Source organism: Berghia stephanieae, chromosome 3 (genome assembly GCF_034508935.2).
Source record: "Berghia stephanieae isolate SIO BIC M18660-M18661 chromosome 3, UCSD_Bste_1.3, whole genome shotgun sequence".
NCBI classification, from domain to species: domain Eukaryota; kingdom Metazoa; phylum Mollusca; class Gastropoda; order Nudibranchia; family Aeolidiidae; genus Berghia; species Berghia stephanieae.
In genome coordinates this window covers 23,693,247-23,709,173 of record NC_088362.1, presented here as the reverse complement: position 1 = coordinate 23,709,173, position 15,927 = coordinate 23,693,247, and the positions used below count along the sequence as shown (strand labels likewise).

Genomic DNA, 15,927 nt, shown 5'->3' with positions numbered 1-15,927 from the left:
GTTCAGTCTTGTCCGCTTGTTTTATTCATGTCTTTGTATATGTCTGGTTACAGTTTTCAGTAGAAGTGAGACTTATAAAACAATTAAAGAGCAATTTTGTTAAACTTCTACAATATTGTTTCAAGCACATTCGCCGTCTTCTCTTATATATATATATATATATATATATATATATATATATATATATATATATATATATGAAGATACGTGCGGCTATGTGATATTGTGGTATGACACTCGCTTTCTGATCGGGAGGTCCTGGGTTCGAGCCTCCCTCAGTGCATAGTTGAGACCTTGGAAAAGGCTCGTTAATCACATTCTCTCAGGTGTCAAATGAATACCTGGCCGTTAACAGCGTTGTCTCTGTCAGAAAAAAAATTAATATCGTCTAACAAGCGTCATGGCTCGTTCTACATGTTACGTGTTGCTGTTGGCTCGGGACTCTGTGTAACAGCACTTTAAGCACGTTTGTTGGAGATGCACTATATAAAAACTCAATATAGCGAATGTTTGAAATAATGTTCTTATTTGAAACAACATTGTAGAATTTGAAAAAAAAAGTCACACTTGAATTATTTTTTTTTCCCCTTTCTGTACTATTAATTCATAGTTTATATATTATATAGTCTCCTACAACGTTGTTTCGTTGGACGGATACAACGTTTTAGGAGAATATGTTTAAAACGAGGTGAGAGCAAATATTCGCTCAAGGAAACTGGATATATAACATAGATCTTGCTCTATGTGCTGTACATCAGCAAATATTATGCTGAACGTGGTTCGTACCCCGACACTGTGGCACCCAATTCATTACATATCACGCTAAAAAAAAAACTTGAATTATTTGGCATAGAAATGCGTAATACCTAATGCAATAAAGGTTTTTAAAAGATGAAGGCTAGACGATCCACGGGCGCTCGACGATCCTCTCTAGCAGCAGCAATCTTATTAAGTACTCGCCTGTCACCCAAAGCAATAATAATGAAGCATTTTATAAAGCACATACTTCCTTCACTCAAAGGTGCTCAGGGAGCAATGAAAAAAAATCAATCAGCCCCACATATGCTTAGCTTCACTCGTTATTTTTAACCAGGCGATTGAAAACAAAAATTCGTATGAGATCAAGTGTCGTGATGCAATTCCCTTATCAGTGTGTCGAAATATAGTTATAAATACTCACAGATTGTGTGCGGATCTAGTAGGCATGCAGTATTTTGATCGGATCACTTGTAATATTATATATCGGATATATTATATATATATATATATATTATATATATATATATATATATATATATATATATATATATATATATATATATATATATATATATATACATTATTTGAATTACTATGGACGCCTACAGATGTGTACATAGATGCAGGTCTGACATCCGAACCCACTTATGGGCCTAGTTTAACATTGTAGTAATGGACGATATTTTGCGTCATTTTAAAAAAAAAATAGATTTCCATGACAACAATGAACCCCCATAAGGAAATGGGTTATCAGACCTGTAAATAAGTGCACGTCGACTCTTACAGATATGTTGCATGCCTTTTACTTTTGGGAAATCTTCGGGAAGTGAAATCGTTATCGTTGTTACTATTATTTATAATTGTGTGCTGTTTCCAACTTCTTGTGATGTTTTGGTGTTGAGATTATCATGGTGGTTTGCAGCGGCGTGGCATGCTTACAGTATAAAGTGGTGCCAGACGAAAATGACTTACACATGCTACATGTGTAAATATAAAAGAAAGAAAAAAAACAACTTACATACTTGTAAAGTAAATTTGCATGGTGATGTTTCTATTCCTGCAAATCTTTTCAATAGTTTGTTTATATAAATCACGAACGAATATATTGATTGGAGTTTGGACACTGAGGGAAATGGCTAAAGGGACACATGCAGACATTGAATGTCAATCGAACAAAGGGTAATTTCAAAACTTACAAAGCGTAAGAATGTAAACAGCCCATGGCCTATTAAAAGAGTATTGTAGTTACGTCATGAAACAGCCCCATTCCACTTCGGAAATCAAACATGACACCATACAAGATTTTCTCTCTCTCTCTCTCTCTCTCTCTCTCTCTCTCTCTCTCTCTCTCTCTCTCTTCTATCTATCTATCTATCTATCTATCTACCTATCTGTGTGTGTGTGTGTGTGTGTGTGTATGTGAGATGAACGCGCACGCACACACACACACACACAAAGTCAAACACGCATATTCACGCGAAGATCATGCATTTAGCATATAGCATCACTATCAGAATGTTTGACTTAACTCGTTCACATTCCTTCATATCAATTTTTGCAGCAATAATAATAATAATATAATATGATGATGATGATGATGATGATATAATGAATATGATGATGATGATGATGATGATGAATGAATAATAATAATAATAATAAATAATAATTAATAATAATAATAATAATTAATAATAATAATAATAATAATAATAATAATAATAATAATAATAATAAAATAATAATAAATAATATATACAATAATCACGACACAGAGAGAGAAACAAATGAACTTGTTAATAATCGTGATTTCGATAATAATAAAGATGGTCGAAGTTACCATACTATGACTAGGACGTAAATGACCAACATTAGCTATTTTTTCCCCAGTCCAACAGAGTTGGAGCAAAAATTCCTCGGCACCTGAGGCAGGTTTTTTCTCGTATGTGAAGATGGTAAAAATTCGAGCCAGGTATTCAATGTGGCAACATTATAGTAAATTATAGTAATAGCCTTATGGAGCCAGCAAAGATCCGCTCCTTGGAATCGTTTGAGTGGGGAAATCCAGTCACTCGCTCAGCCATAGTACACAGTCGCTGACGACAGTCATCAACGGACTGTGTGAATCGGGAGAAAAGCGTGGGTAGACGGCGTTGTGACAGAAAGGGAGTCTGTTTTGCACTGTTGAAAAAAGGCGATATATACCATTTCTCAGTTTTATATATTTAAAAAAATGCTGTTATCCATTTTTAAAACATGGATGTGGTGCCAGGCACCATTTGAACCAATAGAGCCACGCCCCTGGTGGTTTGTTATTGTAAAGGTGTTTATTTCTGTGTCTGCAAGCGGATGTGAGTTCGTTTCTTTTGTTCAGTGTAGCCAGCGGCGTGGCATGCTTACAGTATAAAGTGGTGCCAGACGAAAATGACTTACACATGCTACATGTGTAAATATAAAAGAAAGAAAAAAAAACTTACATACTTGTAAAGTAAATTTGCATGGTGATGTTTCTATTCCTGCAAATCTTTTCAATAGTTTGTTTATATAAATCACGAACGAATATATTGATTGGAGTTTGGACACTGAGGGAAATGGCTAAAGGGACACATGCAGACATTGAATGTCAATCGAACAAAGGGTAATTTCAAAACTTACAAAACGTAAGAATGTAAACAGCCCATGGCCTATTAAAAGAGTACTGTAGTTACGTCATGAAACAGCCCCATTCCACTTCGGAAATCAAACATGACACCATACAAGATCTCTCTCTCTCTCTCTCTCTCTCTCTCTCTCTCTCTCTCTCTATCTCTCTCTATCTATCTATCTATCTACATATCTGTGTGTGTGTGTGTGTGTGTGTATGTGAGATGAACGCGCACGCACACACACACACACAAAGTCAAACACGCATATTCACGCGAAGATCATGCATTTAGCATATAGCATCACTATCAAGAAATGTTTGACTTAACTCGTTCACATACCTTCATATCAATTTTTGCAGCAATAATAATAATAATGATGATGATGATGATGATGATGATGATGATGATGATGATGATAATAATGATAATAATAATAATAATAATAATAATAATAATAATAATAATAATAATAATAATAATAATAATAATAATAATAATAATAATAAAATAATAATAATAATAATAATAATAATAATAATAATAATAAATAATAATAATAATAATAAAATAATAATAATAATAATAATAATAATAATAATAATAATAATAATAATAATAATAATAAATAAATTAATATATACAATAATCACGACACAGAGAGATAAACAAATGAACTTGTTAATAATCGTGATTTCGATAATAATAAAGATGGTCGAAGTTACCATACTATGACTAGGACGTAAATGACCAACATTAGCTATTTTTCCCCAGTCCAACAGAGTTGGAGCAAAAATTCCTCGGCACCTGAGGCGGGTTTTTTCTCGTATGTGAAGATGGTAAAAATTCGAGCCAGGTATTCAATGTGGCAACATTATAGTACATTATAGTAATAGCCTTAAATGGAGCTAGCAAAGATCCGCTCCTTGGAATCGGTTGAGTGGGGAAATCCAGTCACTCGCTCAGCCATAGTACACAGTCGCTGACGACAGTCATCAACGGACTGTGTGAATCGGGAGAAAAGCGTGGGTAGCAGGCGTTGTGACAGAAAGGGAGTCTGTTTCGCACTGTTGATAAAAGGCGATATATACCATTTCTCAGTTGTATATATTTTAAAAAATGTTGTTATCCATTTTTAAAACATGGATGTGGTGCCAGGCACCATTTGAACCAATATAGCCACGCCCCTGAGTGTAGCCATGTTTGGTTGGGTGATAATGTAAAATTTCTCTTCTAAGCACAGATTGCATAATTTGTTCATGGTAGATGTTGAGTATGGCTGTGCTCTTGAGATAGTTTTCCATGTAATATTATGTATACCGAGATGAACCGAGATGCATATTGTGTGTGTGTGTGTGTGTGTGAACGTGCGTGTGTGTGTGTGTGAGAGTTTGTGTGTGTTTGTGTGTGTATGTGTGTGCACGCGTGTGTTTGTTTGTTTTTCTGGGTGTGAGTGCATGTGTAAATAATGGTATGGTTGTTTGTTTTAGAGCGATAGGCAAACAACGAGAATGTAGGCAATCGCATGTGTGTAAAATAAACGTTTTGGTTTGTTTGTTTTGTTGTTTTTTTTTTTTTAATGTATAGTAGTCCTTTCAGAGCAATTCGGCGGATGGAGCAGTAGTTTATCCCGGGTTCTATAGCGTAAAACGGACAATAGCGATTACTTGCTATCCTTTGGAAAGGACGCTAGTCTATCGCAACGCAAGGTACTTTCCGCCAATCTAATAAGATTAAGCTACCCATTCACTACTGGGTGGACAGGGGGGTGGGGTCAGAAAAAAAATCTCGACTACACCCGGGATCGATCACGGTCCCTTTGAATGCGAAGCGAGTGCTCTACCAACTGAGCTACTGGGGTCCCCTTTTTTTATGTATGCAACATGTATTTGTTTACCTAGCCAAACGGATAAGAGTTGCCACCCAACTGCAAGTACCTGGTAATAATATTAAAATCATATCGCGCCTATTCCATAAACAACAGATTTAAGCGCCTTTTCAATATATCGTTTCAGTCAAACCCCATTGATTCGGACTGTCCGAATATTCATTACTTAGCAAACAATGGCAGTCAGTGATCGCTAAACAAACGACACGGTTATTACATATTGGTAAGCGTTTAAATAAAATGCTCACAAGTTCTACCCGCCAAATAAATCATATTTTTAAAAAAAAACTACAGAAGGAATGAAGTTGACCTCACTCAGCTCTTCTTTGTTATTATCTTTAAACAGCCTCGTTAGTCATTAGTTCTCAGTAAATTATATCAATCAGATTATAAACGTTAAGGGTTATATATTCATGTATATATATTATCCGGAAGGTCACGGGTTCGAGCCCCGCTTCGGGCATTTTCGTTTTTTTTTTTCCATGGGCAAGATTATTAACCCCAAATTTGCTCACTTGGACAACATGGGTGATTCCTGTTGATATCAAACATCTTGTTTGATGAATTATCTAGATTCCTCCGTGGAATGCCTAGGCGACGACATCTTATGATGTTGTGGCGGAAAGGCATAATTTGTTTTTCTTTATCACCGCCAAGTCAGAAGCAGGGTGTCATAACACAAAAACAAAAGCCGAATGGAAAGATTCTACGGCCGTGGGAATATGCTAAGATATGCTATGGCCGGGCAATCCAATGAAGGAAGTCACCTGCTACAGACTCCTGACCACCGATTTCTATGCTCCTGACATTTCTTTTAAGCTGTGCGGGCTACTAAACCCGATGAAGACCGATCTTAGACGCAACAATTCCTCCGGAGCAAGCCAGTTTCAGGGATATTGGATACACAGCAGCCCCTGCCCTTAGTTCCATGAAGACGCAGGGCATTTCATTGAACATTGCCTCGTGACGTGAATTCGGAAAATAATTTGCGGAATGTATACATTGCCATTATAATGAAGTGTTGCCACCAGAAACTGCTGCTACAATCTCAAATTAATTAATTAAATAAATTAATTAATTGATTAAACAACCGGAAAAAAAACCAACAAACGGATAAAAAGCAAATAACTAGCATCAATTAAAGACAAAAAAAAGAACAAACAAAAAGTAATTTAAAACAAAACAAAACAAAACCAAAACAAAACAACCCCCCCCCCAAAAAAAAAAAAACCAAAAAAAACCAAACAAACAACTATACACATAATTCAACCAAATGTTTCCCAACAACGGTTCTGTCCATGAAATAAAATTGAAATGCAAGGGTTGAATAACCATTCAATTCTGATAATATTATTACCTTAGTTGATCATGAAAATTATTTTCAGAGTCGTATATTATATTGGTAGCTTCGGTAAGACAAGCAGTCTCTTGTCTCTTGTACCGATACAAATTAGTGATCCTGGCGGTGTTGATTTACCATTAAACGGATGCAAAAGGGTTTATAACTGCATCAAGAGATCCTTAAATTCCCATTTTGTTGTAGAGAACAATGCTGTAACCATACAAATAATAGGAAGGCTATGCTGTATAACTATAAAAGTGGTTACATATTTAATCGTATTTAAAATCGTTGAGTTATGAAGCCATTCATTTGAACAACTAGATAAATATTGGCACTTTTATTTATTTATGTGAATAAATGTAGATATATTTAGATTATTCCCTGTTTCAAATCGTTGCACTTTAACAATACGATGAGTGCCAATAGTACAAGATAGTAGGTACATTTTCTCTGAAAATATAAGAATTTAGATCTAGTCATGTGACACCACATACCACATGATGCCACATAGCGAAAGACAACAAAAAGCCACTGAATCCGTTCTGCTAAACCGACTATACGTAATCGTAAATAGCTTTAGAATAATTTTAGAGATTATAGTTTCAGTCGCTATCCCCAGTTCTTCACATTGATGACTTTTTTTTCATTTAATGAATGGGTGAATGATCTTTTTAAGTTCGAAGCTATAAGGTTAGATCTCTAGGGTGGCAATAGAAAAAAATAGCGGTGCGTGTCGATACTAGAGTTGATCCTGATTGTACTTCCTGCGGATACAACTGACAAGACTGACAACTACGTACACAAACTGGAAACAATCAAAAAATAATGGCAGCCTCAGCTGTACTCCCAACATATCAGCGATATGTTAACGGTGTACCCGTTCCTCAGGGAAGAAAAACTTTACGGTTAAGAGAAAAATATATTATTTTATTAGTTTTTGTGACATTCGCAATTGTTTGCATGTGTGCTTTTCTGTATCTTCCGAATTTACACGACAAAGTAACAATGGGTGAAATGAAAAAGAAGTTACAAGATGCTGGAGATGGTTTATTTTTACCTAAGGCTAGAATAGGACCTGATGGACTGCCTTTAAATAATGGGAAAATTTTGCCTCACGACGAGGATGCCAATGATCCTCATCAAATAGATGATCAAAAGAAACTCTTCAATAAGATTGAAAAAGCATGGGAGCAACAAAAAGTAAATGACGAGTTAATTAACAAAATGAAAATGAACCCAGAAGAAGCTAAAAAGTTAAAAGATAATATTAAGGGTGAAAAGGATAGTATATTGAAAAAGCACGAAGAGGAAAAACAGCGACAGAAGGAAATAGCGGATGAAAATGCAAAGATTGTTAATAAAGATCATGATGGTCATCCAGGTGCTAGAGGAGGAGAACCAAAGGATTCCGACACGAAATCGAAGAGGGATAAGGTCAGAGAGGTAAGCCGAGTCCCCAAGTCAATATTATTAGGTATTTTGATACTTTTTCAAAAATAAAAATTAATAATTATTTTTTATATAGACAGATAGGTGCCTTTAAAAAACATTTAATACGATATCTTACTTTTAGGTCTAGGATAAACGGTTCCGATGATGATTTTTTTTACCACTCAAAATTTACTATTGTAAATAATAATAATTATTGCAAAAAGCTCAAAAATCAGTTACTTGGACAGCCTCTTGATAGGCTGGCTACTGACTGAAACGGCACTTCATGGAGAAAAGAGGATTGATCACTGGTGGTCAAAATTAAACACACTACGCTGCCTTCAATCTTGATGAAATTTGGCTTAGACTTAGACATAGATTATCTAGATGTTTTTTCTTTTATTTTTTTTTTGCTATCTAGTCCCTCTATTTTTCTTTTAATTACAAATGTTTTAAAATGACATCATTTTTATCAAATTATAATTTTTGCCATGACGTGCCTACATTGATTTCAATCACATTAAAAGAAGGCTGTGGCTATTTGGACTCGAGTCTGAATAAACTCCCGTGGACATTCGGACTGAAATTCCAATGCGCATGTTGTAATCAACAGATTTTTCTGACTCAGTCTGAATAGTCTCCCATGGTGTTAGTTTGTTGTTTTTTAAGAAATATTTTAGTTATTGATAATTACATAAAATTAATCAAAATTATGATTTTAATAACTATCAGGCTTGTGGCTTGTGTCATAATTTGACATCTTTGCTTTATTACATGAGTTTTTAATCTTATGGCAAAGCATTGAGGTTGACGTTTATGTTATCTGATTTTTTTTCTCGGGGTATACTCCAAAGGAAAATGTTACTACTTAGTGATGAAATAAATGGTATTTATCATTAATATTTCTTTCCTTACCAGATGATGAAGCATGCGTGGGATTCTTATGTGAAATATGCCTGGGGTGGCAATGAGTTACGTCCCATTTCTCGTCGTTCTCACACTGCATCTATATTTGGGTCTGGTAGTCTTGGTGCCTCAATTGTGGATGCTTTGGACACACTGTATATCATGGAGTTGGATGACGAGTACAAGAAGGCCAGGGACTGGGTAGCCACTTCTCTCTCTTTTGACAAGGTACACAATTTTCTCTCTTTCTCTCTCTCTCTCTCTCTCTCTCTCTCTCTCTCTCTCTCTCTCTCTCTCTTTCTCTCTCTCTCTCTCTCCCCCTCCCTCCCTCCATTTTTCTCTCTTATCACTCCCCCTCCTCCTTCTTCTTCTTCTTCTTCTTCTTCTTCTTCTTCTTCTTCTTCTTCTTCTTCTTCTTCTTCTTCTTCTTGCTTTTCTCTACCTCCACCTTTTTCCTCAATATTTTGGTATCCAACACTGTCATTAAAATAGTCAATTAAAGCCATGAAGTTGAAGCCCATGGAGCTGAATTTCTTTTTTTGATTCTCTAGCATCAAATGGAAAGGGGCACTTATTTTCTTCCCTTTTGATATTGTGATAGCCACTATATCGAAAATAGCTAAAAACTGCTAGGTGTCAGGGGGTTGGAAACAAAACAAATCCCAACTGTACCTGTGATCGATACCAGTTTTGTTGCTTGAGAGGCGAGTGCTCCAGCACTGAGATATCAGGAACCTCGTTGGACGATATTGGCCAATGAAAAGGAACAAAAGTCTAACAGTCAAGAATCAGCAAAATGACAGGGCCCACATAGCCACAGTTTATCCCAGTTTCTATTGTGTGAAACAGCAGTTAAGGACCCAAGAACTAAAAGTACTTGAGTCTCATTTTTATGATTTTTTTTGTCTAATCAAGGATAAACTTTAACTTTAAACCTTATCCTCTTCCATTTTCTTGGTAAACATTACCTTCATCCCCTATCTCAATATTATAATTTTATATTATGTATAGTCTGTAATCCCCAATCAAAACTTAAACTTTCATTTTCTCAAAACTAACTTCCTGTGACTTATGTATTTTTAGCCTTGTAAGGCTCTTTAATTACCCTTTAGATAGGGAGCTTGTCTATCGCAAAGTGATTTCCACCAGATCTGAGAGCCCCAGCTACCCATAACTGCTGGGTGAATAAGGAGTCCGAAAAAATTCTCCCTCTCGGACCCTTTACATGTGATGCGAGTGCTCTAACCAGATGAGTTATTTGGACCCCCAAAATAACATATGTTACAGTTAATGGCATAATTAGTCGGATGGTGAAAAGGTTTGAACTGAGATATTGTCAAGTTTAGTTAGAAGGTCAATTTTTATCAAATATGAGTTCTTGTCGTAATTGGTAATCTTTTTTGTACATCTTCGGGAAATATCAAAGCTTAATTTCACTTCTAAATATTTTTTAACAACTAGTCAAGTTGAATAAGTATGAAATTTGATAAAAGTTGCTGGATACCTTTCCCATACTTCTGGCCATAACTTCATGTAAAATTACCCGATTTACTTCAAATAAAGATTTAAATAATCCGGTGGCCTTATTCTTTCAGAAAATGCAAAAAAGTGCAAATCCAAAATTTTCACCTTTCGACTGATTATGTCATGCACTGACACATATATGACCTTGTGATTATGAAAACAGACTGGTCATCTATACAGATGTGATCAGCAGTAGATACCGATTTTTTGGAGGGAACATTTGGCTAAATTCAGAATTATTTGTTCCATATTTAAAGACCAATGAAAATGTAGTTTATAAGGCCCAGAAATGGATGTCTGTTCAAATTTACGTAGATTACACCAAATATAAAGTATTTTAGAGCAAACACATTTGTAAATATGGTGGAAATAATGCATTTTTGGTTTATATTTTTATTTATTTTTCTTCAAATGCGCATTTCCTCAATAAAAAATTAAAAATGAGCCTTGTGCACATTTTCTATAAAGCTGTCAGCTGTGGGTCTGTGGGACCAATTTCTCTCAGATCAAATTTTCTTCCTATTATTCGTCAGACCGAATAATAAAAGTGATGAAATTGTGAACTTAATGAGACCTGGACTGCATTTCTGTTTCTACTCTAATTGTGAAAAGTATAAGATATTAAGTAATTTTTTAAACAAAGAAGACAAACTAGTCCGCTCAGACCTTAAAGCATATAGTCTTAAATGACTAATACAAATTGTTTGTTACCCTTTGGATGGGATGCTTGTTTCTCTCAAACAGTCCCAAACTACCATCCTGATCGCTCCAGTGACTGATACCGATCCCTTTGCATGTGGGGCAAGAGCTCTACTTTGTGAGCTAACAGGATTCCTAGTCCTGATATGATGTCAAGTTAGAATAAAATCCAAATCAATTTGACTGCCATTATCATACTGATCAGCATCTTTTTCTTTTCTTTTTTTTTTTTTCATCCCCAGTCATCTGATTTATCAGTGTTTGAGACCACCATTAGGTTTGTCGGTGGACTACTGGCTGCCTATGCACTCACAGGCGATCAAGTAAGAAAAAAATTGTTGGACATTGGGCATGTCGCATCAGGAGTACCCTTGGACCCACCCTTTATTTTCCTTATGTAACAAATCACCTGATGGACTAATATCAAACATATGTATTTTTGCTGATGATAAGCTGTTATACAGGTATATCTATACTGAGGAAAACTGCAACTCCATAAACATTGATTTACTCAAAGAGCAAAATGGGAGGATAAATGGTTAATGGAGTTTAATGTATCAAAATACTATATCATATCAGTAAAAAAAAAACAAAAAAAAAACGAAAAAAAACCCAGAAGGAAACCTTTGATTCCTGACCGTCAACTATATGAACAAACCCTTACAAATGTTGAATCTCCAAAATAGCTAGGGATTGAAATATCAAATGATTTTAAATGCAGTAAAAACACAAGCCAGATTACATCAACAGCCAACAGAACAAGCCCTTTTTTTTCATAGAAACTTTAAAGGATGCTCTGAAAGCACCAAGATCCACATCTACAAGCCACTTGTGAGGCCATTTTTAGAGTTTGCTAGGGCTGTATTGGGCTCAAAAAGATTATCAAATGTCCTAAAAATGACTCAAAGTTAAGCAGCGAAAAGTATCACGGGTCGGGTTTTTGTTTGTTTGTTTTCTGAGAATAGAAATCAAGAATTTTGAATTGACGCAGATTTTTTTCCTAACTTTTCAATTTCAGAATAATAAAGAAAGAGATTTAGATGATGACATGTATGTCTAGACTGTGTGTGTGTATGTGTTTGTAGATAGTGTTAGTTGTGACAGACGTGTATGTGTAGACTGTTGTAGTTGTGGCAGGTTTGTGTGCTAATTTGTAGACTTTGTCATTATGACCTATACGTCTAGATTTTTGAAGTCATCCATGGTTGTATCCTAAGTGTATAACATGTATGCTTTGGTGTATTCCTTCCCTACAGATGTACAAGTCCAAAGCCAAAGACATAACAGATAGAATGATGCCGGCTTTCAAAACACCGACTGGACTGCCGTATGCTATTGTCAATATCAAGACGTACGTTGAGAATATTATTTAATTCCATTCAATAGCAATGTGAATTTATAGTGATGTAGTTTTGTTGTTCTAATGCTTCTTCATTTGTTATTAATAATATTATTTCTGACATCTTTAATTATTAAGGAAGAATGTAAATATAAGAGCGATTGTGAGAATGAATGATCTGAATGTTTTCGACGGCACTCAATGCCAACTACTTATGATACATTGTTATTGTTATGTCGTATAATCATCTACCCTGTTAAATATTTTATCTTTTACTTTGAGCCATGTAAAACACAATGTTATTTCCTGTTTTGGATTAATAATGTTCATCTTATCTTATCTTATAGGATTTTATACCTTTTTAACTACTCGACAACTGTTTGATGCATTTCCTACCAAATTGTGATTTAATTATTTTTTTTTCAATTAGCTACCAACATTACTATAGTTTACTGATAAACTCTTTTTCCATTGTAATTTCCATTCTTTTGTTTGGCGTTTCTTTGTGGTCCAGTGGTTAGCACCGGAATTATGATCAAAATATCCTGGGTTCAACTCTGTTGTGGGTGGTTTAAAATTGAGTCCTTGGAGTAGTCTCTTTACCTGTCACCACCCTCTGGCCAGTAACAGTGGTGTTGAAAAGAAAAATTTAGTAATAGTGCCTCAGGGGTGTTTTGTCTCATCGTACCCGTTCAGAGTTGTTCTTGGCTTGTGTTCCCTTTTAAAACGTTGTAAGCATATTTAATGGATATTGTAGCATATAAAAATTTGTGATTTTCTTTCTATTTTTGATGTTAGTAAAGTAAAATGTATACATTTCACTTTTTTTCTACAACTTTGAAGTGAAATAGATAAATGGGAATTAATAAATGATTATGCATATCTACAATGTTGCCATACTTTTCTATGCTTTATTTCTCCTCTGCTATTCATATGGAATCAAATTTTCATTTCATACAGTATTGGTTCTCTTAAAGTAATCATTTTTGTTTGTCAATACTAGCAGTTTGTTTGACTTTTAGATTTTGCATTGATTACGAACTGAATAAATCAAATTACCATTTCTCTTCTCCTACTATCCTTCACCATCTCCTCTTCCTCTTCTTCTACTTTATTTTTTTTCCCTGAGAGCCGTAGACAATTTTTGGTGTATTATCACACTTTTTGAATTAGGATTTAAAGGTTGAGTTTTGTAAGCCTTTTTTTAAATCATCTTCAACTGCTGTAGTTTTCTATAACAACTGACAAACCATTCCACAGTTGAATTGTTGATTGAAAAAGAACAGTTGATGTTCAACTATCCTGGAATACAGGGTTTATAATTGTTGGTGATGACTCAGAGTTTTCAATGTTGAAGATAAAATTAGAACTTTGATTAAATCATTTGTAATTTTGAACATAGTGACTGCCTTCATGTTTTTGATTTTTTTTTCTTAGTCACTGCAATTTCTCCATACAATAGATTGTGCTTAATTGTGGTCTTGTGATCGGTGACAACTAAGAAAGCAGCTTGTCTATGAGCCATTTCAGTTTACTTTGTAGAAGATATGCCTGTTTGTGGATATGTTAGATTTTCCTAACTGAATTACAAATCATGAAAATTAAATCATTTGAATGAACCATCACATGAGTTAGGATGTGGTATTATATCTTGGTCTGAACTCTTGAAATTGTTTTATTCTAGCTGCCATGTGAAAAGTCATAGCAGGGGCATCATTAAATTACCCCCCTCTTCCCCTCCAGGTCTTAGAAGAGTGCAGGATCATGTGATCTATATCTTGGTTAGTGACCTCACATGTTATACAGGCAGGCAAATGTCTCAGTGTTCTATGTCTGATAAATTGTGTACTCTACAGCTAAACATATAGATGTGAAAGAAATATCACCTTTAAAAATCAACCGTCCTCAATATCTTAACACTGAGATTTTCTCAAGAGGTTATTTTTTTAATCCATCAGTTGTGTCTGCTCCTCGATTTTTAATCATTTTGATTCATTATTTATATTGAAAATCCCACATCGTTGGGTATACCAAGTGTCAAAGTGCTTTTTATTCATGTATAAATGTCTTTATATCTTCATGCCAACCCTCAATGACTTCTTACCCAGTGGATCTCACCACAACTATGGCTGGGCGTCAGGAGGCTGTTCCATCCTGTCTGAAATTGGGACTCTTCATTTGGAGTTTGATTATCTCTCGGATATTACCAAAGATCCTATCTACAGGGATAAGGCAAGTGTTGGCATTATTATTTATTAATCACTTTAAAATAATTAATGTGCACATTTATATATAGTAGTGCAATTCCATAGTTAAAATTATATAAATTCTCTTCATGACATTACAAAGTGCATTCCTAGATCAGACCTGCCTAGTGCTACGAAAAATTTGTAGAATTACGAAATTTTTTTACTCCAGTGACAAAACTGCATAGACGTTTTTAATCAAATAGATCTTGTTGAAAAGGAAAGTTTGGTTGCTTAGAAACTGTATTTAGGAATTTGGAGCATTTGTGATCATTCTGAGGGCAGATAATTGATTTGTTATGCTATTTATTGTGACCTGTTCATTGTTTTTCTTGGAAACTATGAAATTTTTTGAGATTTCAAGTAGGCAGCTCTGCTAAATACAATGCTTAGAGTTTGTAATTTTTGACACCCTTCCAGTCACTAAACTCACTCAGTGTTGCCCATCACAAGATAAACACTTTAGCCAGTCATTAAAACCATTTATAATGTAAATATTCTACCCAGTGATTATTTAGCCCTTCACAACGAAGCGCAATAGAAATATGTCTTCTTTTTTTTTTTAAACCCAAAACATTGAGCTTTTATATAGGGCAATATCCTCTCAACGTGCTCAAAGCGTTATACATTAAACCGTGTTATCTGGATACCAAATCGGAGTGGTATTCAATTTTCTATCTCAGAATAAATAATTAAATTTATATCTAAGAATTTTCTTCTTACTTTTTTTTTTCTTGATATTAATTTTTTTTCTTTTTTCTTTTTAATGCTTGCAGGTGCTGAAAATCAGGAAAACTCTTCTAGAGTTGGAGAAGCCAAAAGGTTTATACCCAAATTACGTCAACCCCAAGACAGGCAAATGGTGTCAACGTAAGGACTATTTCATGATTTCATTTTCTATCTTTTGTATCATTCTGACTCCCAATGTCTGTCATATCATGTATCTGTAGTTGTTTTGGTAGTTCACCATTAGACATCAAGTGGTTGCCAGATTGGAAAAAAAAAGCATGTAATAACTTCTAATAAACAAAAATGAATATAACAGCTTCAAAAAAATAACAAAATACCAAACATGGAACGTTTCGGGCTCAAAACCCTTCTTCTTCATCCAACAATTTAAAAATTTAAAAGACATAAATACATTACTAAAT

At 34.7% G+C, this 15,927-nt stretch overlaps 1 protein-coding gene across 1 annotated transcript in view; it reads left to right on the top strand.

Moving 5' to 3' along the window:
- The first annotated feature begins 7,121 nt into the window (after nt 1-7,121).
- The window catches only part of LOC144967386 (mannosyl-oligosaccharide 1,2-alpha-mannosidase IA-like), a 25,423-nt gene continuing 16,617 nt past the window's right edge, over nt 7,122-15,927 (top strand). The window contains exons 1-6 of the mRNA XM_078904519.1: nt 7,122-8,074; nt 8,981-9,196; nt 11,434-11,514; nt 12,448-12,542; nt 14,639-14,762; nt 15,553-15,646. Coding sequence (XP_078760645.1) covers nt 7,457-8,074; nt 8,981-9,196; nt 11,434-11,514; nt 12,448-12,542; nt 14,639-14,762; nt 15,553-15,646 — 1,228 coding nt within the window. The 5' untranslated portion in view covers nt 7,122-7,456. The remainder of the gene's footprint in view (nt 8,075-8,980; nt 9,197-11,433; nt 11,515-12,447; nt 12,543-14,638; nt 14,763-15,552; nt 15,647-15,927) is intronic.